The sequence below is a fragment of the Eleutherodactylus coqui genome, chromosome 3 (assembly GCF_035609145.1).
Source record: "Eleutherodactylus coqui strain aEleCoq1 chromosome 3, aEleCoq1.hap1, whole genome shotgun sequence".
NCBI classification, from domain to species: domain Eukaryota; kingdom Metazoa; phylum Chordata; class Amphibia; order Anura; family Eleutherodactylidae; genus Eleutherodactylus; species Eleutherodactylus coqui.
The window spans coordinates 303,967,945-303,995,902 of NC_089839.1; the positions used below are offsets into that span (position 1 = coordinate 303,967,945).

General features: G+C 43.4%; 1 protein-coding gene across 1 annotated transcript; it reads left to right on the forward strand.

Annotated features, from left to right (window-relative positions):
- Nucleotides 1–26,517, forward strand: PTGFR (prostaglandin F receptor). Its single transcript, XM_066597832.1, has 3 exons — nt 1–256; nt 8,911–9,748; nt 25,648–26,517. The coding sequence occupies exons 2-3, from the start codon at nt 8,954–8,956 to the stop codon at nt 25,981–25,983; spliced, it is 1,131 nt and encodes a 376-aa protein (XP_066453929.1). The 5' UTR covers nt 1–256; nt 8,911–8,953; the 3' UTR covers nt 25,984–26,517.
- Nucleotides 26,518–27,958: the final 1,441 nt, after the last annotated feature.

A 27,958-nucleotide genomic window follows, 5' to 3' on the forward strand; every position in this document is an offset into this window, starting at 1 on the left:
TATGTTCAGAGCTATAAGCTGGCGGCTGCTGGATAGTCCTGCTCTTCCCACCCGCTTGTTTGTGCCCGCTGGATGCCAGTGCCCAGACCACAGGGCTGCACACATGGGGATATGAGAAGAGCCCCAGTAATACCGGGATCTATGTCCAGGCATAGGGGAGCGCACTCCATCTGAGGACTTCTATCTCCATAGTGCTGCCATGCAGGATGAGCCTGAACCAGGATGGAGGGCGCTGTGACTGGTAACTACCTGACAGGTACGCTGAACCTTTCTATATGCACTCTATAATGTCCCGACAGCTTTAGTCTTCATAGTAATGATTAAAATTGAAGGGGAAATCTGTTAAAAAATAAGTGCCCCCAAAGTGGCGCAACTCCCTTGCCTGAGACACTTAAGTGCAAGACCCTTTTAGGTATCCCTATACCCAGCAATATACGGATGTAGCAATCGTTAACATGACCGGCACATTGTGATAACCCAATTTATAACATTGTAGCACATTGGAGTTACGTTATCATAACGCATTAAATGTCAAGTTAAACTTTGCTACTTCTGTATACCCAGTCGCTGGTGTTGTACTCCACAGAGTCCCGGGAATGGGAACCTCTGAAATCTCTGTTACTTCTGATATGGGTTTTATAGGTGGTCCTATATTTTATTCAAACTGGTGTTCCCCTTTAAATTAAAGGACACTTGAAGAGACCAGAAATGACTAAATCCTATAATAGTTGTCAGATCCCACAAGTAGGATGTATTATCTCATCTACCTGAGACTTTATATGGGCATCCTGCACTATTTAGGAAACACTTAGCAAACTTTGTTCCATGTTGCACAGTGTTTAGGATTGAAGTGAATGTCATCCATGTAGCCCCTATAGGTTCCTGTTCCCAAAGTGAATGGATCATTGCATGGACAATACGGAGACCCGTAGATGTAAGATCCCATTTCCAAGTAGAATGCGTTACTGCATGTCGTCTACCTGAGGCTCCAGTTTTATACGCCTTCTGCACTATTTCGAAAACACTTGGAAAACTTTCTTCCATGTTACACAGCCCCTCAGCTCAGAGTACGTCGCCCCTATAACTGCTTCGTACAAGTGCCAGGTTTTCAAAGACCATAATAAAAGTCCTTGGCGCGATACTGTACAGATGTAGCAAATATTAACTTGACATTGAATACACTAAGATAACTACAATGTCCTGCAATGCTGCAAATTGAGTTATCACAATGGGACAGCATGTTAATGATTGCTACATATGTGCTTTGATACGACTTAGATATAAAGATGTAGCAGCAGATAACATGGCTCGAATTACAGCATTGTAATACATTGTAATTGTATAATGTGCCAAAGGTCAATTTAATGTTTGTTTCTAAGGCATGCACCATATGGCTGTACAATGACTGCATACGGCTCTATAAGACAAAACTACATTCTTTATAGGTGTCTTTATCTGCCACCTTATAGGTCCGTGCATATGGCACTGCTACCCTGTTTCCCTGAAAATAAGACATACCCTGAAAATAAGACATAGCATGATTTTCCAGAATTATTGAGGATGCAAAATGATTTTTCAGGCTTTTTGAGGATGCTTGAAATATAAGCCCTACTCCAAAATTAAGCCCTGCTAACAGTTAATTAAAAAAGTCAATGTAAATAGTGTCCAGGCAGCTATACATGTAAAAAAGTTAAACCTTTTTGAACAAAAATTAATATAAGACACTGTCTTATTTTCAGGGAAACACGGTAGGTGTATGTGTCCTTGAGAGGTATTATATTAGGAAGTTGCACTACAAGCAATTGTTGATCTCCTCAAACATCTGCAGAAGTCTGCAACAGCAAGCATTGCATCGAGAGGATACAGGGTGCAGCAAAGTGCATCTGATGCTGCCTGCAGGGTATACAGAGACTCCTACGCTCCAGCAGGTTTATTATCTGCTGGATCTCTACCTGTTAAAGGAGAAGTCCCAAAATGGTAATTTTGCTGCAACCAACAGGGTACTGATAAAGGAGCCCTTCTAGGAAAAGTTTGTAGAACTTCTTCAAAGTAAATCTTACTGTCACCTTCTTCATGTTCTTCCCTGCTGAGCTGACGAAGGATTTGGGACGGCGCCCTTATAAGAACTACTATGTGAAATTGTCCCAACGATGATACTTGTAACCTAAAGTCATCCGGATACAATGCACCATCAGAAGTATCGCTTCCAGGGAGTATCTCCTTGTAACTTACTTGGAACCAAAAGGTTCTAACTGTACTGGAAGTTTCTTCAGGCCTGATTTACAGATGTAGTAAACTTTAACTTGACCTGACATAACAGTTTATTTGCAGTGATTGTGTTGCGTTAAGATATCAATGGCTTGAGAAAATGTTTCACAGAAAGTTATCCTAGTCAAGAAAACTTTACTACATCTATACCAACTAACATTAACATGAAGCTACTTCAATAATTGTACTAGACAATTGCATAACTAGCAATCCCACAACACAGTCTTATTTCCAGAAGTGTTCTTTTCTCTTTATAAGTAATATTGGACTTACAATAACTCTGAACTTCGTCTTCCCACAGTTGTCCTGCGGATGTAGCAATGCTATTACAACCTGTAACAATTAGCATATAGTTATAGAATACAGGCTGCCTGAACTCAATGCATGTCCCGCTGATGGCTCATGCGGGGCTATAACTAGGAATTGAAGGGAACCTGTCACCCCCTATGAGGACCATAAACTGCAGTAAGTTGTGGTGTTCATAGGGCAGATACCATGGAGCCGGGGATGTGCTTTGCAAACGTATCCGGCTCCCAGTTCCTGCGCTGTTACTAATGGAAGTCATGCATGGACAGTGCGGAGGAGGCATCTCTGCATGCTGCGTGCATACTCCCATAGAGATCAGTGCATGCCCAGCCTGCAGAGACGGGTCCCATGCAACGTCCGCGCACTAATGTCATGGATGCAGAATGAAATGTGGATATGGGGGAGTTTACAAAACACATCTCTAAACTCCTTGGGATGAGTTCTATGGGGACCACAACTTACTTTATGGTGTATACACGAGGACAGGAAGCCTTTACAGGATTCTAAGAGATTAGAAAAGAGTTTGGGGGGGAATTATCATTAGGGACATTTTTGATGCCACTCTTCTGGCAGCTTTTCTTCCCTTCTTCAGTATAAGGTACAACAAATGTATCAAATTTTGCAGGATGTTGATACATTTGTTGCATCTTTGTATCTGTCTAGAGATGTGGAGTCGCTGTGTACATCCCAGCTCCTGGCATGAAAGCGCAACGAATTTTGAAACTTTTTGGAAAGTCATAATTTTTTAATCTGTCGATCCCTCCACCCCCTCGCTCCTTTTCTATCCGCTTTGAAAAACTGAAGCAGGAAGTGGAACATCTGTTCTTTTAGGCGCAAATCAATAATAAATTTGTCTAAATTGATTTGCGCCCAAAAAGCGTGTCATTTATGTCTTAGTTCTGGCGCCGCACCAGCAATAAAGTGCCTCTTTGTGGATTTGTTTTTCAAAGAAACAGCGCCATACCTATCCACAGGCTCTCTCTGGTATTACACCTTTCATTTGATTGGTACAGAGTTGCAATACCAAAAACAACACAAAGATGCGTTTCTTCAGGGTTAAAAAAAACAGACTTTTAAAAAACTCTTCTAACCTCATCAATTTTTCTGCTCGTTCTCGCTTGCAATTGGATCTACATTTTATTTGTACATTGAGGAATTCCTAGTTATACGATTCTCTACCCTCTGGTCCTGGACAAACAAAGATGGCCGCAGCGCTTGTCTGACTACCTGATGTACACTGTGTATTAAGATTCATCATTAGTATAAGACACTACATCTGCTTTGATTGGCCAATGCCGGCCACATGAGCCGTGCTGACCAGTCAGAGCAGCATGTAGTGGAGCAGGTATTCAGAGAAGCTGTGCGGCCATCTTTGTTGGTCCAGGATCGGAGGGTTGCTTTGAAGTGGCTCCAAACCTGTCAAACTAGATGGGATTTCCAGTAAATAAGACAGCAGTCTCAGTGTTCGGGGCTCTGCACTCACCCCACTCGTTTTATATATATATATATATATATATATATATATATATATATATATATATATGCAGGAAGGAGAAGTTGTCATTATGTCATTATGATTCTCAAACCTGTTCTATTACTGGACTGTGCTACACAATGTTTTCCAATACACTCCTTCTTAAAGGCAAACTTTACATACTTTTTCTGCAGCTTTAAAGTGTACATGAGTTTTCAACAAGTTTTCTAAAACACACCAGGTTCTCCTTACCCTTATTTGCTGTTCGTTTCATCCTGTTGCCGGTCTATAAGTTCTGATTTTCAGGAGATTTTCCCCATTTTTCTGTTGTTTTTGTGTTTGCTATCCACTATCAGGGAGGGGAGTGTAGTAAGTCTAGCATTCTGCCAGTAGTTCACTGTCCTGACCTCCTTGCCTTTACTTCCCATGCTGCATTACACTTCAATCCAATCAGCAGGGATGCAGTATTTGCTTTCCCAGGACAATCAGATCAGGCATTCAGAGACATCCTGGACAAATGGTTAGTACACCTGCTATAATGTGTTTGTGTAATGTGTATACCTGCACACGCAGACACACACCCACACACTGTAACAGGTGAGGCAGAGACATTGTTATCACAGCATCTGCAGATCTGTCAGCCTGCAGTCTATGAAGATAGCCCCCCTCCCCCCACACCTATGTCCTTGTTAATAAAGAAGCTCTCTACCTAACAGAGAGTGGATTGCAGAGAAGCTGCAAGGGAGACCCCTAGTGGCAGCCACTTCAAATGTGATTTACAGTGATAAGGCAATAACATATTTAATGCAAGTATATAACAGAAATGATGACAGGGACACAAGATAGTAGATGAGCAGAAGTTGTTTGAAATATTAGTGCCGCTTTAAGAGTTTTTGTTGGCGCAGATTCCATAAACGTTAACTTGACCTTCTTAATGGCTTTCCTTGTGTTAAGCATCAGTGTAAAGTTTGCTGCATCCATACTTAAGAGATTATGTAAGTTCCTGGAATTGATACAACTTATCTAATGAGTAATATGAGCGCGGACATCAATATCTGATGTACGGAGAGAATTGACAGCGCGTTGGTAAAATCCAGAGTCATTCCAACCGCGGCCAAAACCTTCTGACTCATCGCCGTTCATTTCATGAGTTTTGTGTCATTTAACTCTTGAGACACCTCCGTAGATTCACCTGTGCCCTTCTGGAAATCCACACATATCGCAAGATGTTGTGCCTGTAAACAAAGTCGGCTCTGCTCCGTTTCTAGTTGCATGAAGCGGTTTGCACGGGTCGGTGACTAGAAAAACTTATTATGAAAGCCATTTAGGATGTTTCCCAATTGCTGTGGGAGGATTAAGGGGGGCCCTTGGCAGCACAGAGGTAATTACATAAAAAATTCCAAGTTGGGGGGGGGGGGTTTGGCCGTAGTTATCTAGTAGTGAGAAGGGATGCATTGACCTTATGAGGCGATTCTTGTAAGGCTGTATTCACACTTAGCTTTTTTTTGCTACATTTTTCAACTGCAGCAAAAAAAAGGATATAAAAAACCGCATAAAAGTATAAAAAAAAGCTTATCCTGAGCCTTATTCAGGCGCCATTGTTAGAATACGGCGCAGGATTAAAGCTCGTGCAATCTACGAGGAGCAGGTCGGGTCCGCGGCTGTCAGACACAGCTGAGGGTCAGAAGGGGGAGGCAGGAGGGGTTTTAACCGTTTCTGCCTTCCCTTTTACAGGCTACATAATGCTCAATGAACGCTATGCAGACGATACAGGAAACGGCACTGCCAATCATGTGATCGCTGGGGACCCCCGACATGTCAGAACTGCAGGGTCTTAGCAAACCCCAGCCCATCTCTGCCAGTGACCAATGTCACTAAAGGAGGATGTTTTTCCCTGTAGCTGAAGATCCTATGATTGCCGCAGTTAGGGCTCGTTCTCACGGGGGTATTTGCGCGGCGTATTATGTGTGCAGTTTTTGCCCTTGTAACACGCAGGGAATAGAATCCATTAATCTGAATGGGTTCGTTCACTTGTGTGCATTTTTTCACGTGATGTTCGATCGCGTGGAAAAATACCCGCCATGTCCTATTTTGGTGCGTACTGAAGTGAATGGGCCGCCGCAAATATGCAGTGAATACGTGGAAAACATTCGCTGCGTATTTGTGCAAAATCCATGGGTCCTTCTGGTAACTTTTTTTCTGCTTACAAAAACCCGCTGGAGCAGGAAAAGCACACCGGCAGATAAATACGAAGCATATTTACATGACCGAAGCCCGCATGTGCGCATGTGAATGAGCCCTTACAGCGGAAAACCACGAATAAAAACTTGAGATTGGGACCGTCTCATATGATGTCATCGGGGACAAAGAAAATAGAAACAAAAATAAGTAAAAAAAATAATGAATAAAATAAAACATATAATAATCGACCCGCCGCCGGCGCCAACATAAACTGGCGCCATATCTGCTCTGTAAAGCGGGACTATACAAGTTATATATCACAACTAGAGATGAGCGAGCGTACTCGGTTCAGGTGTTTTTGCACTCGAGCACCACTTTTTCCGAGTAACTGACTACTCGGACGAAAAGATTTGGGGGGCGCCGGGGGTGAGCGGGGGGTTGCAGAGGGGAGTGGGGTGGGGGGGGGGGAGAAAGAGAGCTTCCCCCTGTTCCCCACTGCTACCCCCCGCTCCACCACGCCGCCCCCGCCCCCCCAATCTAGTTTAAATGCGCTCATTTTAAAAATTGAGATCTGTAACATAAAAAAATTATTTTTAAACTTTTTTGTCCACATTACCCCTAATGAAACAAAAGACCGGAAAAAAATGTAAGTGAAAAAGGTATTAAAAAACAGCCTACGTGTCATGAAAAAAACAGCAAAAATAATTTTGTCAGCCCAAGAAAATCAGTAGGGCCATAAAACCACCGCAGGCATAAAATCGCTAAAAAGTGTCCAGTCCTTCATCACTGAACGACGGATCGCAAAGAAAACCTCATGATGTGCCGATTCTGAGCATGCTTACCATTTTTCTTAACCTCTTCACCCAAAAGAACGTACCTGTTCATCCTCCAGGTGTGGTGTTTGTATGGAACGGGACCGGGAGCTGATCCCGCTCCATATACAGTGAGTGTCAGTTGTCTTTGACGGCTGCCTGTAGCAGCTGTGAACAGCGCTCACGCTGACCACGGTTCTTAACCTTTTCCAATCCACTGTCTGACGTCTGAAGACATTCTGATTGAAGGCTGTACAGCTCTGATGTTGGAAGATGTCCAGCAGGGTATTCTTACTGTATATTACTGGCCGCTCTGTTGTCGGGAGCCTCTCCAGCATGTCCCATACCGCAGTACTGGCTGTAGCCAGCAGACGGCACCATTGTATAATGGCAGAAAGAAAAAGCCCCCTAGGAAACCCTGAATCCAAAATTGGATTGCAAAGGGTTAATCCTTTAAATGCCAAAATTGTGAGATGCCGTTTAGCTGACATGGCCCTTCTGAAGTCCACCAGTGCTGTTATGAATGAATGCCTATTAAGGTGTGCCTGTCAGAATACAGTATAATGCAATACTGCGGTATTGCATTATACTGTTTGAGCAATCAGACATTCCAGTTCAAAAACAGAAAGTAAAAAATACCTCAAATTTCATTATTATTGTAAAAATTAAAGGACATTAAAAGTTCCAAAAAAGCTTATTCACATATTTAAAATAGAAAATACAAACGAAAAAAAACATATTTGGTATCGCGCCGCTTCCATAAAACTCAAAATTCCACATTATTTATCCCGAACAGTGAACGTCGTCAGAAAAAATAAACACAATTTTAGAATTTCACTTATTTGGTCTCCAAGAAAAGAATGCAATAAAAAGCTATCAAAAAGTGGTAAGTACTCCAAAATGGTACCAACACAAACCACAGATCATCCCGCAAAAAAACAAGCCCACAACAGCACAATTGATGGAAAAATAAAAAATGTATGGTGTTGAGAAGATGGTGACAGGAAAGATATATATATATATTTTTTAAATAGTACAGCAAAAAAACCCAACTAATTTTGTTTCGTCGTGATTATACCGACCCAAGGAATAAAGTTAAGTTGTCACTTTTGCCGCAGTGCATATTCCGTAAAAACAATACCCCTCCGAAGATGGTGACATTGTATTTTTTCCCATTACACTTCACTTATGTGGTACATTAAGTAGTACCATTGAAAGATACAACTCGTCCCGCAAAAGCAAGTCCTCATACAGCGACAGAAAAATAAAAGAGTTATGATATTTTGAAAGGAGAGAGGAAAAACCAAAAATCAAAAAAACAATATGGCCGCATCCTCAAGGGGTTGCGAGATGAAGAAAAAGTCATTTAAGCCTAATTTAGGTTTTTTTGTGGATGAGAAAAGAGGGCGATATATGGAAATCCAAAAAGGACACGCACATTCGGAGGTAATAGAGGGGGGCCCTCTTTTCAGGATCCTCATCTCTTGGCCAGAGTGAAGCGTCTCTCTCTGGAGGAGTGTCCCATCCTATATTATACAGACCACTCATTGATGTGAATGGACATTGTGTAATACTTTATTTCACCTGTTGAGGTGCTGCAGGAAATCTGAACACTTACTGCCAGGCTTTTCCCACCGATTACTGATGACCGTTGTGGGTCCCAGTAGTGGGACTTCAAGTGATCAGATTATTGCCTAGAGTTCCTTCTAACAAGTAGACATTATCTAAAATGGAAAATCCCTTTAATAGGCGTGGCTTTGCTTATCTAGTGTTCTATTGTGTTCCTTGAAGTTAATCCAATAGGTCTTGCTGCCACCCAATGCATGTAACATTATCTGCTTTATCATGCGTTTCTTTCTTTCATTTCAGGTTGCATTATGTCATGGAGATGATCTAATCTACTCGTCCAACAATGAACAACAGCACGGCGGAGGCGGTGTATAGCGGCCACGTGTCCCCGTCAAACACAACAGACCTCAGGGACCTCAAAATATCGGTCTTTTTCTCCATAGTATTCATGACGGTGGGGATCACATCCAACAGTCTTGCCATAGTCATACTTTTGAAGGCCTACCAGAGGTTCAGGAAGAAGTCCAAGGCCTCCTTCCTATTGTTTGCCAGTGGCTTGGTCTTTACTGACTTGTTTGGCCATCTCATTGCTGGGGCTATAGCTGTCTTTATCTACGCCTCCAATAGAGACTGGTCAACATTTAATCATGCCAACATCCTATGCAGCATTTTTGGGATGTGCATGGTGTTCTTTGGCCTCTGCCCGCTGTTACTTGGGAGCGTGATGGCGGTTGAAAGGTGTATCGGAGTGACCAAGCCCATCTTTCACTCAACCAAAATGACTTCAAGACATGCCAAGATGATCTTGGCTTTCGTCTGGCTCTTTGCCATCTTGGTGGCTTTGTTGCCAATTGCGACTTTAAAGTCCTACCACATCCAGGCCACCAGGACGTGGTGCTTTCTGAAGACTGAAGAGATTGAAGACTGGATGGATCAGTTCCATTTGCTGTTATTTTCCTCTTTGGGGCTCCTTTCTTTGGCCATCTCATTGTTATGCAATGCCATGACTGGAATAACATTACTCAGATCCAAATTTAAAAGCCAGCAGCACAGACAAGGCAGATCTCATCATCTAGAGATGATTATCCAACTCCTGGCTATTATGTGCGTCTCGTGTATTTGCTGGACGCCATTCTTGGTAAGTTTTGAAACACATACTGAAACACTTTGGATTGTATCTTAAAGCCAATTACTCACCAAAACATATTGTTAAAGTTTTTTCTGTTCCAGCAAGCAATTATCTATTAGTATTCAGACTGGCTTAATTCGAACCTTTGGAGACACTTTAAATATTATAGAAAAGGGGTGTCCCATTTGGACAAATCCTAAAATAAGTTTATTACAGGATGTCCCTCTGCTGAGACCCCAAGCAATCAACAGAGGAACCTGGCAGCAAGTGTTCAATTCTGTTGCAGTGCCACCACAGGAGAAATGAAGTATTACATGGTGCCCATCAAAATCAATGGGTTGTCTGTGTAATGCATGGACATGTCAGGTCCTCTATAGCTAGAGATGCTCTTTGTACGGTAGCTGCTTAATTTATGAAGGTTACAAAGGAGGATTCCCAATCTATTAGCCAATTATTGCCGTATGGGGCTTTTAAATCCCTTTTAATTGGGAAAATGCCTGTAATACAATGCTGTAATATAACGATAAAGTCAGATGTGTACTTAAAATGACATAAGCATCCAAAACGTATTAGCAAACACTCTGTACCTATTAATTACATCAGTTCGAAAGATTAAAAACTACGTATGTTGGAGACATGTCGCTATGGATGAGACTGCCCATAAGTGGGTATGGGCAGTAGTTGATGACGGAGATTGGTGGAGCAGATGTGGAATGGAAATGCCCATAGTATAATACTTAAAGGGGTTTTCTGGGAGTAAAATATTGATGACCTATCCACAGGATAGGCCATCAATCGCTGATTGGAAGGACTCCACCACTGCGGATCCCCACCGATCAGCTAATTGAAGTGGCACTTGGCACTTGGGTGAGCACTGCCATCATTGCAGTGCATACTAGGCACAGCAGTGTACATTGTATAACGGCTATGCCTGGTATTTCAGCTCCATTCCATTCACTTGAACCGGGTTGACGTGTTCTACAACCACGGGACCAATGAACATGACATGAAGGTCCTGAGAAGTGGCCACAGCGTTCACCTGGCATGAATCCTGAGTGGCAGACCCCCACCAGTCAACTACTGTTGACCTATCTTGAGGATAAACCCCTTTAAATGGGTTTTCCAACTTTAAAAGAAAAACCTCCCCCAGGGCAAAAATAACATTAGAGAAAAAAAAAATCCCCATTACTCAACATTCCTCTGTGCCTCCGGTCCAGTGTGCCGATCCGGTCCCCTCCACTCTGATTGCTGCTGAAACAGGAAGCAATGATGTCACTTTTATTGCTCACGTGATTGATACAGCCAATTGCTGGCCTCAGTGGTCACGTGCCATTGGTGCGTATTTGACTGCTGAGGCCAGCGATTGGTTGTAGTGGTCATGTGAGCGATGAACGTGACATCATTGCTTCTTGTTTCAACGGTGATGGGTGTGCAGGGAATTGGGTTGAACGGGACCAGATGCTCAAAGAAAGGGGGAATAAAGGCAATTTTATTTCCTACCCTGGGATACTTTTTTTTAGGGTCGTAAAGCCCCTTTCAGACCTGAGCTCACGGTTTACAAGGACTCCCTGCTGCTTGGCCTTTTCTTGCGTCTAACTTGCCTTTTGCTACTGCTGGACATATCTATAGGAGACACAGAGGTTACAGTTGCACTGTCCTTGAAGTGTAAGGGGTCCCAGACGCCAGGGCCAGTGCAGCTGTAACCCCTTATGAGGAAAGCAATACTGTGCTAGTTGGGGGGTGTTACAGGTTTTGTATTGGGGCCCATGAGTTTTCGGTTTCCATGCCACATCTGCAGTACCTGGGAACCACGGGGTGCTGGGGTATTGCAGTTTACATGTATCTTACACTTGTTTTCGCACTTTAGAAAGTGCTTACAGAATTTAGTGTTTATAGTAATTCCCAGAGCAATTTCACAGGAAATCATCTTGTTCAGGTCACACACGGAGCAGCGCTTGCCCACACGGCACGCCCGCTTTTCCAGGAGAGTGTTTACAAGCTGAACACAGCTAAGTTACTGTGAGAAAATGAATGGTCAAATACCATCAAGGATGCAAAAAGGTCTTCATGTTGGCTTGTTTCTCTCCTAAACGTAAAAGCCCGACTCAATTAAATGGAACAAGACAATCCCCTTTTTAAAAGAAAGCTAAGATGGTCTTTGCAAGGCACACATTACCCTACAGCGCCCACTACAGGGGAAATGTAGTATTACATGGCACAGATTTACTGGCCAGATACCGTCAGAGCAGATGCCACTCTAGCCAAGCAGCTGTCAGCGGGAACCATCTGTAAGTAGCACTAGACAGACTGTTGTCTTCCTGCTGGAGAAGAGCTCTCCACAAGAAACGTTGCTTGTAAGTAGGGTTGGCTGGAGGTTTACATGGATGCTTGGATGACAGTCATGCTGTGGCCCTTAAAGTCATTAATAAGGCCTCACTATGTCCCCTGAGTCATTTATAGGCCCCGCTGTGCCTAGAGTCATTAACCTCTTGATGCCACAAGACATGAGTTTACGTCCTACATGGTTGTACTTAATGCAAGGAAAACCCGTATCCCCTGATACTTCCTGTTAGTCAACTGGCTGCATTAACCCTTTCCAATTCACTGTCTGACGTCTGAAGACATTATGATTTAAGGCTGTACAGCTCCGATGTTGGAAGACGTCCGTCGGGGTTCTCTTACTGTATATTGCCAGCCTCTCCGCTGTCGGAGCCTATCCAATGTGTCATCTCATGCAGTACTGACTTTAGCCAGCATATAGCGCTGTTGTATAATGGCAGAAAAAGAGTAAGCCCCCTAGGAAAACCAGAATACAAATTGGATTGGAAAGGGTTAAAAGGAATATTTTCTACATTAGTGCTGTGTACATCACCTTTTCAAGTTGGAAGAAAGCATGTGTCAGAGCACTGGCCTAACTATAGGGGATGCAGGGATGCGGTTGCACCCGGGCCCAGGAGCCTTAGGGGGCCTATAAGGCCTCTCCTCTTCATATAGGGAGCCCAGTACTAGGAATAAAGAATTATAGTTGGGGACCCGGTTACAGGTTTTGCTTTGGGGCCCAGGAGCTTCAAGTTACGCCTCTGCGTTAAGGGGTTAAGAGACGTTAGGGGGCCCCAAGATAAACCTTTGCACCCGGGCCCATGAGCCTTTAGCTAAACCCTGTGTCAGAGTTCTGTTGTCTTTTCCAGGAATTAGCCACTAGTGGTCGCTGTTTCATGCGCCGATGCAGTGATAGTAAGAGGGCCTTGTCTAATTATTTTAATGACACAACAACCTGTCGCTCTCCTATGACACCACTGACAATGGAGGTCGCGATATCATGTGACCCCTCGACGGAATGGAACCGGAAGTGGCAGGTCTGCCAATTTTACTCCTTGCCACTGTGGGGTGCTGTTTTTTTCCCCCATAACTTGCACATAAACGAGATGCCTAAAAAAATCTATAACAAAAAACAGCTGCCCCCAGTGGCAAGAAGTAAAATTGCAGCATAATACCTAAAGTGTAAAACAGTGGCCACTAGTGGTTGATTCCAAGAAAGACAACATGACTGCAGGGTCAGACTATAGGGTTTTTTGTAGTCAGTTCCAGCAGCATTAAAAGAGGGAAGGAGACAAAAAACTTCCTTCTGGTGTTGGTTACCACCACTACGCACAGAGATGGAATGACCTTACACTCCCATCTCCTTTCCACATTGTTTGGGTTCATTTTTCACCTTTGTTTGCTAACATTGGCTTTCGCCACCCATTAAAATAAGGGATAAGCCAACCTGGGCTGAGCGCCTCTCTCCAGGGTCCACATACAGATGTAGCAAACTCTACCTTGACATTCACTGCATTGTGATTTCTCAACTACAATGTACTACAATGCTGTAGACCAAGTTATTACGATGCACCATGTTAATGATGGCTACATCTGTAGCAGCCACAGGTCTGCTTCTACCGTCCATACCCTTGAGTGCGACCATGGAAACATCTAGTCTTCCATGGGAGCTGTAGACACAAAACGTCAGGATGTTTTAAAACCAGCTCTCGCTCATGACCTGAAGATCGGTGAGGAGAAGATGCAGTAAGAAGACTGACGGGTGAGGAATAAGGAAGTATTGATTTTTTTTTTTTTATGAAAGAACCCAAATATTGTTCTGGCTCATTCACTTAGGCCGGCAGCTCATGGCAGAGCTGGATTCCGCATGTTGACTCCCGTAGTGGAATCTGGGTCTGACCCCAACTGGCGACCATGCGTTCCTGTTAGTTCTGTACTGAGGATGGCCGCTGATGCTCATCGTTGGTCATGCGGAGTACAGATTTTTTTTTTAATATTTGATTTTCCCACGTTGTCACTAGGCGATAACACAGGTACCTGCAGACTATCCGCAATGGACTGCGGGTTGGACGGCTTCCATTGACTTCAATAAAGGCTTTCCATGCAGATTCTGCACAAAAATAGAACATGCTGCGATTTCATCCACGTGGGTGACGGTCGCGGATTCCGCAATTGAAAGCCGGCCTTAAGTGTAAATGCGCTGCGTATTATGTGCACTTTTTTCAATATAATACACAGTGAATAAAGCCCATAGAAGTCAATGGGTTCATTCATAGTCCCTTCTTTTGCAAGGTAATTTGCGCACCAAAGGGCGCCATAGACTGCTATGGGGGGTCCGCAAATGGGTACACAATAGTATGCACAAAATACTGCGGGGAAAAGAACACATTGAGACCTCGTTAGGCTAAATAGCCTTTTAAATCAACGCGGTGGGGTCTCGGGCGCGCTTGTGAACATGCTCTATGTCAGCAAAAAAGTAAAGTAAAATGTGCAAACGCACGTGCAAGCATGCCTGGTTCATTGTGCTGAAGCGTGCGCTATTCCCCATACGCCCGTCTGAAGGAGCCCTCATAGTAGACTTTTTATGGTTTCATCAAACAGCCAATCACAACCCAGATAAATGTCTCCTACTCTGGGGGGATGCATGCAGCTCGGACGCTGCGAGGATCTGATATTCTCCCTGTTATTAGATGTCTCTTCGGAGAGTCGCAGGCCGGACGGCTGAAGGTCAAGATGCAATCCTGCATGTAAATAGGAAAAATCAGTAATGGAACAAATGAATTCCACGACCTTTCATGGGGAACGAAAACATAAACATAGAAACATCCGCCATTCTGCATCTTACAAGACGGACTGCTGGGATGGAATCTCTCAAGGAACTGTTGTAGTGCTGACAGTCGCTGCTCCCTTCAATGTCATATACCGCTTAAGGCCGATTTCACATGGTTACATTTTGGGGTCAGTATAGACACAACACCCACATCATGGCGGCCATAGCTACATGTGCAGCATCCGAGGAGCGGGCCCTCAGCGGGGTAGAGAGATCACCTTGTCACAGGGCTCTACTGTCTTCTCCATAAGGGCTCCTACCCACTTGTGTTTTTTTTAACGCTGCGATATTGCTGTGTTTTTTTCACGCGATTGTCAATGGGACAATCACAAGTGGATGTTCACCCTAAGGGTTCCTCAGGACCCGACCTTGTTACTGCTGGGTAAGATCACGGGAACAGAAACCATGGTTACCTGTAGTCCAACTTGTCACTCGTGACGCCAGTGTTCCGTCCTCCAAGGTGGATCCCTCCAAAGTCGATTCCGGGAAATAAAGTAGTCCACGCACAAAGTACACTTTTCTGAACAGGAACCGGGAACGTTTGGTTCTGCTCGTTTACTCAAACATGTATAAATGGTAACAGTCCAACAATTCTTACAGTGGTGATGCAGGGAGGATTCACGGGGTGTTCATATCTCTACAGTCCCAGTTATCTGTAGGCATTAACTCTCCCAGTAACTTTGTGTTTCTCTCCTGTCAATCACTCACACTTCTCTCCCTTGCTAGCGGTTCCTTTCTTCCTCTCCGGACTCATGCGGTTTCCACACGTTTCCTCCAGTCCAGGTACATTCACTTCTTCTAGGAATGGAGGCTAAGGGGAGTTCCTCAGAAAGGCTAGGCCCAGGTGGGAACAATGGATCACCTCTCGGACTCCTCCATTTTTTCTACTCCTCCGGTTCTCTCACTCAGGCCGACTGACTCCTACACCGACTCTCTTTCTCTCTCTGGCCCGAACAACAGCAACCGCCTCAGCAGACTGGGAACGACTCTACTACGCATCACATGACCATATTGTTATAACACACCAGACAAAACGATACATTTCCCAGACACGACTCAGACATTAACCCATTCATGTCTGCATCCATCCAATTCACATAAACCAAATGCACTCCACAAACAAGACAGGGCACAAGACAAACATAGAACATTGTCAGCCCATCAGCGTCCATGCAACATGCTTCTTCACGTACTTCTGCTACTGCATTTATGTTAGAAGCTTGGTTCTGGTGCTGTATTTATGTTAGAAGATTGGCTCTGGTATTGTATATATGTACTGAAGTTGGTTCATGCTATACTTATGTTATGAGCTTGGTTCTGGTGCTGTATTCATGTTAGGAGCTTGGTTGCGGGGCTGTATTTATGTACCAGGTTTTGTCCTGGTATATGTGTAATGAAGTTTGCTCATGCTATATTTATGCTATAAGTTTGTGCTGTATTTCTGTTATGAGCTTGTTCTGGTTCTGTATTTATGTTAGCTTGGCTCTGGGGCTGTATCTATGTACAGAATTTAGTTCTGGTACGGTATTTATTCACTGAGCTATTCTGGTGTGGATAATCTGCTATCTACAAGAGCAAAATATGGGAAGATTGCCTATCAGTGCAATATACATAGTTTATACATAGCGTTCTACTCGGCTGCTCTTGACTGTGCAGCCTGTTGGTACAACTGATTCCTGACATCCTCCTCTGACCCCTTTTGGCGACGATCTGTTTCCATCCACAGGATTCCTTTTCCCTGGATGTTTATCCTCGATCACGCCATCCACCATATACTCTCTACACCATTACACAAGAAAACCCCACGTGGTTGGCGGTGAGGCCCTGGCTAGTCCAGCACCGATGACCGGCCTCGTTGGAAGTCGCTCAGATCGCTGGATTTTCCCATCTAATGCGGATTCACACTGAAACTGATCCACGGAAAACTTGTCACGTGATTTTATGCTGCACTCCGGGGTCACGGGGACAATTACCATACAGGGAAGCGCCAATCATGAGAGGTCGGGGCCGTTCGCTGTACAACAAATGCAAAATGCATTAGAATGAGCAATACTTACATGCAGCATTGCTTGTGGCTTCCAGCAGGAGAGGAGAGACATCTACACATCAGCACATTACGTCATCAGGCCTTCATCTTACGGCTCTATTCACATCTACATCAGTGGCTCGGTGCCGAGCCAGCAGCGCAGATCCGCCATGAGATGCTGGACGGAAAAGTCGTGCGTGCAGGACCTTTACATCCGCTAAAAATACCGGAGAGGTGCAGGAACTGAACGGACCCCGTTATAGTCATGGGGGTCTGTTCGGCACTGTTTGGTTCCATTATGAGATGCATCTGTTCATTCGCGGGATTCCGCTTTCCTGCTCCCATAACGGACTCCCTGATGTGAATAGAGCCTTATTTCCCGTAGCTGTAATACGTTGGCGGTTACATTGTGCTGTAAATTTGAAGGAATCGATAAGGCCAAAGTCACACAGGACCGAAATCCCGCAGAAATCTTGCGGAATGACCGCACGGAAATACCGCGAGATTTCCGCTGCAGAAATGCAGCTTCGCTGCCTGTATTCCGCTGCGGCTATCTCTTCTCCATAGAGAGGAGCAATGGCCGCAGTGGAGATGGTGATACAATTGACATGCCGCGCCTTTGAATTCCACGGGGTATGTCGATTTCAGCGCGGCTCAGCCGCGACGGACTGGCCGCAACGTGTGGACGATATTTTTACCAATCTCGTCCACTTTGCTGGTTGATCTTGGGCTTAAAATTGTCGGCGGAATTTCTGTGCTGAAAGTCTGTGAAACGAGACAAGCAGTGAAGATATTGGATTACCGGATATATGTAATATGTAGCACGCCTGAAGCAATACGCAATATTGTGCTTTTACGCTGATGTTTTTCTTTGCCCGCAGCCTCATATAATCCGGTAAGTATTTCCAGACCCAACTGTTGAATAAATAAAGGGTCAAACTCATTATTTAACCCCTTCCCACAAATGGCATTCAGTATCCGCCCAGATGCGCTGCGGTGAGTATTACCGCATCTGGGTGTCCGCTTTCATTAATAAGTGATGAGTTTACCGTAGCGTCGCTCACACAGACTGCGGATACTAATGGCATAATAACAGATGAGATGCCTGTCCAATATAAAAGTGAGAGCATGGAAGCAGATATAAAAACTATATATAAAAATAAACAAAAATAAGAACAAAATGATACTTTTCTCCCAATTTTGTACTATATTCTCTGAAATATACATAGTTGGTAAATGTGTCTCAAAAGCTTACCAAAAACACAACCCCACCCCTACCTGCCCCCTGGGGAAAAAAGTTTGTAAAAGTGATAATATACCTATTTGGTACAGTAAGAGTAAAAAAATTAAGTAAAAAGAAAGAATTTTTATAGGGAATGTATCACCTTATATTTTTTTATTAATTAAAACCAGAAAGTGAAACATTTTCCATTTAATAATCTGTTTTTACTTCCTGATTGTAGACTTTTTATCCTGTTGAGTCTATTGTCTGTACATCCTGCCTGAGCTACAGTTACAAGGATTTAGGGACAGGATGGGATCCATTGACTTCTATTGGATAGTGTTGTGGACATGCTCTGTGCAGGGAGGGGAGGAGGTGAGCTGTGACATCACCTATAGCAAATGGTGGATTATATTATAGTTGTATATATATATATATATATATATATATATATATATATATAATATATATATATAATTTTTTTTTCTTATATATAGTTTTCACCTCTCAGTGTAATCCTGCCTGTGATGATAATGAGATGACGGCTGAGAATTTTTCTCTACAGAACAGGAAGTATCAGACTATTCTAAGGCTAAGAACCGTTATCGCTCAAAAAAAATCGTTGCATCGTGAGAATGTGAACAATAATCCCTCAGAGTAAACATGGACAACGATTGGATGATGAACGATAATTTGTCGTGGATTTTATGCAGACATAAAAATCATTATTCAGTCATTTGCAAGTTTTATGTAAAAAGTGATCATTCAGTCGTTTCCATTCGCTGGCACAGAGCCCGGAACGGCCAACAATCTGAATGGAGCGCTGGCTGAGCATCTGCAGTCAACGTTTCCATTCATTTCAGTGGGGCTGACGGAAAAAGCCAAGTGAGCTCTGTGAGGTCTTGGTTTTTCGTGTTAAGGGTTGTAGTTTTTATTGGTCCCAGTTTGAGGTACAGGTGACTTTTGGATTGCTTCTTATTGCGCTTTTTTGGGAGGTGAACAAACGAAAAATAGCGATTCTGGCGATACTTTATAAAATTATTTTTACAGCGTTCACCCTGCGAGATAAATACCAAATTCGCCTCATTGTCTGGGTCGTTATGAACACAGCAATACCTATTATGTGCTGCTTTCAAAAATTTTTGGTCTTTTATCCAAGGGGGTTTTTGTGGGGAAAAATGTGTATTTTATAAACTTGATATTTTTTTTCTTTAAACTGTATCAAACTTGTTTTGGACATTCTAGTTTAGTCCCTCAAGAAGACTTGAAGATGTGATTGTTTCATCACTAGGATAATACACTGCAATACTTATGTAGTGCGTTCTACTAAGCCCAGACTTTGCCGAAGGCGGGGTCTCAAAGACCAAGTTACATATCAGACATGGAGGCTTTTGTCAGGCTGGAGCTTACATGGGAACCCATTGGTACCTTACATTGGTCCTCACTCAGCTAAGCCACAGTCTTAAAAAGATGAATGTTCATGTTTAAAGCCCATTACTGAAGACAATGAATAGGCTTATTGGTTGGCACTAAGGGGTTAACACCCCACGTGTTCACAGCCGCTCAATGTCTTCAGACCGGTTCCTGTCATATAAATCTACATTTCGTTTTCAGCCAAAGTACATTAGATTGTTCTGATGCCAAATATGCGAATGTCAGGGCTCGGAGCCAAGAATATGGCAAAGACTTGTTCAAAAAAGTGAATTCGTCTTACACATTTGTCATATACAGAGCCCAGGGATTCATCCACAATGTAGAAGCCCCTAACTGATCAGACACATGACCTGTGGATAGGTAGTAAGGTCCTATGGTCATCTATGGTGCCCTTCGGTGAAGAGTCAACTGTAGTCATGATGACATCACTCCCCTCTTTGTGCCCCCCCCCCCCCCACACCAGTGATTGATGGTCGTTCTGTATCTGCCTGTATACAAAGGTGGCATCAGTGAACTATAGGTGTGACCGGAGGAGGTGGGGGAAGCACGGACCTCATCATTACAGCTGATTTATAACGGAGCAGACTATATGCTGTCATAGCAGCAGCCATATTTTTCGGTGCCACTTGGGATAATAGTATAGCACACCTGATATTGTAATGTGCTGCCCACATAGAGGAAACCATAATGCAATGACAATTCTACTTGGACACCTCTACTGTAATAGTGGAAATGGTACAGTTACTCATATATAATATTGCTCCCCTACAGTAAGCAAAAGGTACTGCAATCTTAAAGCCTAAAACAGGTGACTTAATACACATAATATTTGACCTAATTTATTAAAAATTTGCCTTAAAGGGGTTTTTTCCATTAAATACTTTCAGCGGGATGGACGTGGATCCGCCTTACCACACACCGGTTTGACGTAGGGTTATCTAAGCAAGCAGCACTTGGAGAACTCAGTTTTTCACCCAAGTGGGATTTGGTCTCTGCTGCGGGGTCTACAAGCCATTACTTACAAACATAATCTTGGTTGTTTGGCTGCTGACACCGCATTGGGCCCAAGCGTGGAACCTGATGGTGTGAGCGAGTACCCAACCGGAGAACTTGCAGTGGTCAGGGCTGGTGGTACAGTATCAGTAACAGAGTCCACAATAAGTCCACAAAACAGAGCCAAGGTCAAGGAGAATGGAATGAGCATACAAGGGCTTTGAAACAATGGCCGATTGCTTAGACATCCTCCATATGGGGAGGCTGTCTAATATAGCTGGACATGAGTGAGGATTAGTGGAAGACATGTTAGGGACGTGCGCACTGGTCCTTTAAAGGAAGAGATGGGAGTACACATGCGCCCTACGGGCAGAGAGTCAATGGTAGAGAGGACACGGTGTGCAACATGACAGCGCCCAACCTTGGTCCCCGTAGCAGATGAGCAAGGGGAGCGGTGTGTTGTGACAAATACATTTATACTCTATCCTGATTGGTTGGGGTCTGACCCCTAGAACCCCAGGATCTCAGGACTGGTGCACCCAAATGCCTATGTGAATGGAGTGCTGGTGCTCATGCTCAGCCGCCCCTCAGTTTCCTTCTATGGGACAGACAGAGATGGATGCACTTAGCAGTCTCCTTCCATCCACTGAAGTGAATGGAGTGACGGTCCAGCATGTGCACCACCGTGCCATTCACATGGTTGAGACGGTCTCAGGATCGCTAGGTGTTCAGACATTTGTTCCTCACTCTGTGGATAGAGGATAAATGTCTTTAGTAAGAAAACCGGCTTAACGCTGGTGGCAACTAATAACATTGCAGCGATTTCCAGATCTCTAATGGATTTGTTTTAGATGGCTGTGGTAATTAAAGCCCATAATTGGCATCATGTTGGACTTTGCCATATAATACCATCCGACCCGCCATTCTCACGTACTGTATATCCCATTTGCCGTCATCAAACTTGTATTAATTAGTTGCTCGATCGTGTGATTATCACTTTCATTACATGAAATGGCTATTAGGGCCTTAATTATGTCATTAGTCATATTTAGTATCTTTTGTAGTTGGAAACCAGGCAGAGGAGAAGTGTGCCGCCATCACTCAGTGGCTGCGCTTGGCAGGAATCGGTCTTTTAATTGTTGGCACTGCCCCTCTGCAGGCGGCAGCATCTTTATCTGGCAGCATCTGTAATGTTTTGTGTCCTGGACGATGGATTATCTCATCGAGCAGCTTTTAATTGATGTGACTACATCCGACAGCTTTATGTTGAGGGACAAATATGTATTATAACCTAAAATGTGTTGGACGGGGCATCACATACAGTCGGGTCCAAAAGTCTTTGGACCGTGATGCAAATTTCATAATTTCGCACTGCCATAATGGATTTGAACCCATGCCATCGATATGTGGAGGAGGGGAAGACTTTTAGCTTTAATTCAAGGGGTTTATTAAAAAACATTGCATTGACCACTGTGATACAAATAGAGCTGCGGTCATTGAGGGGAGTCATAGGTTTCTGCTCTATGTAGATCAATGGGAAGGTGCCACCTGCTGGCTGACTAATCGGTTAAGCCAGTAGGTGGACATTTAAATTGGTTATCCAGTTACAAACTATTGATTGCCTGTCCTGAGGATAGACCATCAGTGGTAATTTGGCAGGGGTTCACTGCTCGGCAATCCCACTGATCAGCTGTTTGCTGGGTTTATGCACTGAGCTGATACAGCAGGAAACAGACAGCTCAGTTCTCTCCGCAGCTGCCAGCCTTGGCATTGCACCTATTCACATTAATGGGAACTTGTAATACCAAGCCTGGCCACTGCACCAGAAACGGAGTTGTCCGCTTGCTATAGAAATCACACAGTTCACAAGTGCATCAGCCCAACAAACAGTTGATCAGCGGGGTTGCCAGATGGTGAACCCACGGCAAATTTACTATCTAATCTTTAGGATAGGCCATCAATAGTTTACAACTGAAGAACCCCTTGAAGGAGCAGCTAGACAAGCAGTTGCTGTTCTAACTGGGGACACAGAAGCTGTTCTGTGTGAGTCTAAAACACACGACCTGTGAGTCAGGTTTCTAAGTGTAATTGTTTGAGGCTGGCAGGGAGAAGCCCTCCAGTTGATAGTGAGGGATATTTTGTATATTAGTTAGAGGGAAGGTATTTGTTTTGTTTCTGCTTGCTACCTTACTAACCCCTTCATTTACATCCTGGAGCGTCGGGGTATGTATGCAGAGAGGTCGCAGGGCTGTTCGGCCGATCGCGGCTATTAACCCTTTAAATGCCGCTGTCAGTTCTGACAGCGGCATTTAAAGCGTTCGGGGGTCCCGTACGGCCCCCCACGGTGAGATCGGGGGAGCTGTGCAGGTCTCATGGCTGTCGGGGGCCTTCTGAAAGGTCCCAAGGTTGCCTTGAGAGACTGTCTATCAAGCCATCCCCGTGGGGTGGCTTGATAAGTTGCCTGTCAGAATGCAGTATGACATAATGCTACAGCATTATGTCATACTGCAGGAGCGATCAAAATATCGCTGGTTGTAGTCCCCCATGGAGACTTAAAAGTAAAGTGAAAAAAAGATCAATAAAGTTTTTTTAATTGTAAAAAAAAAAAAAGTAATAAAAGTTTAACCCCCCCCCCCTTTTGCCAGATCTATAATTAAAAAGTCTAAATAATAAAATAAAAATACATATTTGGTATCGCCGCGTCCGTAAAAGTCCGATCTATGACAGTAGGGCATTATTTACCCCGTACGGGGAACATCGTCCGAAAAAAAAAATAAAGAACGCCAGAAATGCACTGTTTCAGTCACCCTGTCTCCCAGAAAAATGCAATAAAAAGCGATCAAAAAGTCGTATGTATTCCGAATTAGTACTAACGGAAACTACAGGACATCCCGCAAAAAAAGGAGCTATTGCTGAACTAAGTCAACGGAAAAATAAAAAGTTATTGCGTGCAGAAGATGGCGGCAGAAAATAATAGAAGGAAAAGTAAATGTCTTTGAAAAAAAAAAGTAGTATAATAAAGAAAAAAACTATACAAGTTTGGTATTGTAGTAATTGTACCGACCCATAGAATAAAGTTATCATGTCGTTTTTGTTGCACTTTGTGCACCGTAGAAACAAGATGCACTGAAAGATGGCAGAAGGTCGTTTTTTTTTTTCATTTTAGAATTTTTAAAAAGTTTTTCAGCACATTATATGGTACATTAAATAGCACCATTGAAAAATACAACTCGTCCCGCAAAAAACAAGCCCTCATACAGCGGCGTCGATGGATAAATAAAGGAGTTACGATTTTTATAAGGGGGGAGGAAAAAACGAAAAGGGGGAAAAAAAAGGGCTGCGTCATGAAGGGGTTAACAAAGCTGGCCACATGTCAGTTTTAAACTTCTAACTGCCTGGGATGTTGTGTTTTGGAGAATGATATGTGTCCTTCGACCCCAGCAAAGGGGATCTTGAGCTAACCCCCGCACACCATGTAGGAAATACCTCCATTTTTTACATACAGGGTGCAGAGGCCATAGTAGCACAACGGCCTTGATTTTCTATGGGGCTCAAAAGCCACTTGCATTATAAATGGCACATGGTAAGCGGGGACTCCATTACAGATTCTGTGTTGGGGCTCTGGAGCTTCAAGTCAGGCTTCTACTTCCCTGTATGCATTGAAGCACGGCTGTTCTGTTGACTGATGTCAACTTACTAGGAACTATGTTATCTTACCCCATGTTTGTGTGTTTTCTTTGGGCACTCAGTCCTCCTTTCTGTAACCTTATGGGTAGGGGTGGGCTGACTGGGGTCCAAGCCCTTGGGCAGTAAAGATCAAGAGTCTATAACCACCACAATAGCTATTATACACATAAAGGGGTTGACCTAAAATTGTAGTGTCTGATCAGTGGGAGCACAACTGTTGGGACCCCCATTAATTATGAAAACAGGAGCCCCGTTTCCCCCCATATGAATAAGGTATGTGCTCTACCAGTGTATACATCTCTATGGGACTGTCCCAAGATTTTAATGACTGATAGGTGGAGGTACGACGGCTGGGACCACTACTGATGAAAATGAGGATCCCGTTTTCCCTCTTATGAATGGAGTATGTGCATTACTGATGAATTCATTTCTATGGGATTGCCAAAGAGAAGGCTAGTACAGAACTCCCCAATCTCCAACAGTCCCATAGGGATAAATGGGATGGCAGCACAGACTCTCAACTCTGGCTCCATTCATACATGGAGACATGAAAACCCCATTCTTAGGATCATTAGGGATCCCACTGATCAGACACACGTTTCCTATCCTGACCATAGGGAATAAGATAAAATCTTAGGAGAACACCGTTGGGTTTGGTCAATGCATGGCATAGGAGCAGCACTATTTTTTACTTCTTGCATGCCTTGCACTTAAAGCAGTTGCCCCCCAATTGACTTTTACCACCTATTCATGTGGTAAGTGATAAAAGTTTAATTGGTGGGGGTCTTATTGCTGAGACCCCCATCATCTTGAAAATATTAGTCCCATGTCTACCTATTCTCCTCACTGCACCTTTGCAGTGAGAAGGAGATTGAATGTAGCAATGGCTGAGTCTGTGTGGTGCAGCTCTATTTACTTCAGTGAGGCTGATAGCAAAGTACAAGCACTCGGCTATCTCCAGCAGTCCCAACAAGGATGACTAGCTGTGCATGCTCCACCAATACTCCATTGACTCTGTACCTCACTACGAGACGTTCAGTGAACTCGCAGTGAGGAGAAGGACATACAGGACAACGGTTCTCAAAATCGCAGGGGCTCTCAGCAGTGAGGCTCCCAAAAATCAGATTTATATCACAGGTGGTAAAAGCCAATTTTAGGGATAACCCTTAAAGCTGGATTCAACTGTGGGGCGTCTTTGGGCTAAACGGTCTCAAATGGTTGCCCTGTCTTCCCTATGGTACTTTTAGAGTATTTTACAGGTGACTCAGACACCAGGTCAGCCTTGTCGAAAAAGAGAAAGTTCTGTATCTTGCAAATGTTTACTACTATTATTATTTTTTCATTCTATTGTTGAACTGAATATATAAAACTAATACATTCATTATCATTCTTTTCAGGTTACAATGGCCAACATTGGATTAAACCAATACGGATCCCAGGATCCTCACGACATGATACTTTTTTCTCTTCGAATGGCCACTTGGAATCAAATATTGGACCCATGGGTTTATATCCTCCTAAGGAAAACAGTCCTCAGAAAACTGTACAGAATTGCCCGGCGTTGCTGCGGCATAGAAATCATTGGTTTACACGCTTGGGAATTTAGCTCCATCAAAAACTCTCTGAAGGTGGCCACCGTCTCGGAATCTCCTACTGCCTCGCGGACAAATACCTTCAGCATCTCCAAAAAAACTGATACAGAACAAAAATGTGATCTGATTGAAAAGAAGTAAGCCAGTTCTTCAACAAGGTTTCCAAAAATAGGCTGTAAAAGCATAAATGATGATGCTGAGCGGATGAGCGAGTTCAGTCAAAAAGTTGAATCCATAATATGGAACTCCAGAAGGAAGCAGGACTAATATAGGTCACAGCATGGAAAACGCCGTCAAGCTCTTTTTGTAGCAGATAGGAAGACTGTGAGTCATATAAAGAGAAGGTATCATCTAAAAAGGTACATGATGATATTTTCATGGACAACTTACTGTATGGGCAGGAGAACTTTTTGGATACTCGACCTCACGGTGAATTTCCCATTAGAAGAAGGGATTACAAGGAAGCTCATGTACAAGTGACGATAAAGAGCGACGTATCCGGCTTAGTTAAAAAAAAAATCAATACGGAGGGTATTTTCAAAAATGTCATTTAAAAAATGATTCATGAATTAATTGTGAATACAAAAAAAAAACACAACAAAGTAGATATTTTGTAATTTCAATAGTTTCTGAGTGGTTATTTACATTTATCGATGCCTGAAAAAAAGACGTCCTCCAACCCAATGAATGCTTTGATCCTATTAGCTCCGAACAGCCATTGACTTTTCTTTTCCCATTGTTTTTAATTGTCCAAAAACCACATGAAATTAACAATCAATTATCCTGCAGACATCATTTTCCTTTAAGGAATTGTACATTTTTTCTTATCCTTAGGATAAATTATCAATAGTAGATTGGCAGGGGTTCATTGCCTGGCCTGTTTGCTGATCAGTGGTTCACTGGGCTGGTGCAGGATGTAGACAGCTCCGTTCATGCTGTAGTGGCCAGGTTTAGTATTGCAGGCCAACATTCCATTGAAATGAATAGGAATTTCGCCTGCAATACCAAGCTTACCCACTGCAGTGGGAATGCAGTTGTCTGCTTCCTGCAGAAATTAGTTCAGTGCACAAGCATGCTAGGTGAACAGCTGAAGCAGCAACAATCTACTGTTGATGACTTACCCTAAGAATAGGCCATCAATACTTTTCAATTGGACAACCCCTTTAATATCTATATGTCTGTGGCAGAAAAGATTGGAACTAAAGAACTCATTAACCCTTTCCAATCCAATTTGTATCCTGGTTTTCCTAGGGGGTTAGTCATTTTCTGCTGTTATACAACAGCGCTATATGCTGGCTAAAGCCAGTACTGCATGAGGTGACACACTGGATAGGCTCCGACAGCAGAAAGCCTGGCAATATACAGTAAGAGAACCCCGATGGATGTCTTCAAACATCTGAGCTGTACAGCCATAAATCATAATGTCTTTAGACGTCAGACAGTGGATTGGGAAGGGTTAAAGAGGACCCATCATGTCCTCATGTCAGCGGCGGGGCCAGCTGCATAGTTTTGTAGCCATGGCCCCCACTAGCTCCAACAAAGTGTTTGTTTTGTTTATACTCACATCTCTACCCCTATAGGAATCCCTTTAGATTAGGCTTCTGGCTCTGTAAATGTGTCAAGTGGGCGGTCCCCATTACTCATTGTCAATGGGGACAAAAAGTGGTGGGGACTGCCCACTTGACACATTCAAAGTGCTAGAAGGGAAATCTAAGAAGAGCCTGTACAGGGCAATGGGGTGGATATAAACAAAAGGGAGACACTGTTGGAGTTAGTGGAGCTGCAGCTGAAGAGCTATACAGACGGCCCCCCTGGCCTGAGGACATAACATCCCCTCTTCAAATATTTAACCAAAATTTAGTATTAAAAATTTTTAGATAACTGGTTGTCTTTGAATAAGAAATGAGCTGCAAGTTTTTACAAAAACCTTACTAAAAAATTGTAATACATTATTTGTCCTAATGAAAGTTAACATTTTACATTTTTGGTTGATTTGTTAACATTTTATTGTTTTTATGCAATTTTTTTAAATGCACTTAAACCCGAACACGATGTAATTAGAGATGAGCGAGCATTGTCCTTAGCGAGTACCTGCCCGCTCGGAAGAAAAGATTCG

Excerpts from the sequence above, each read along its gene's own strand:
- PTGFR (XM_066597832.1), top strand. The coding sequence starts at position 8,954 with ATGAACAACAGCACGGCGGAGGCGGTGTATAGCGGCCACGTGTCCCCG. Across the intron at positions 9,749-25,647 it reads TTTGCTGGACGCCATTCTTG|GTTACAATGGCCAACATTGG; the intron begins GTAAGTTTTGAA and ends CATTCTTTTCAG.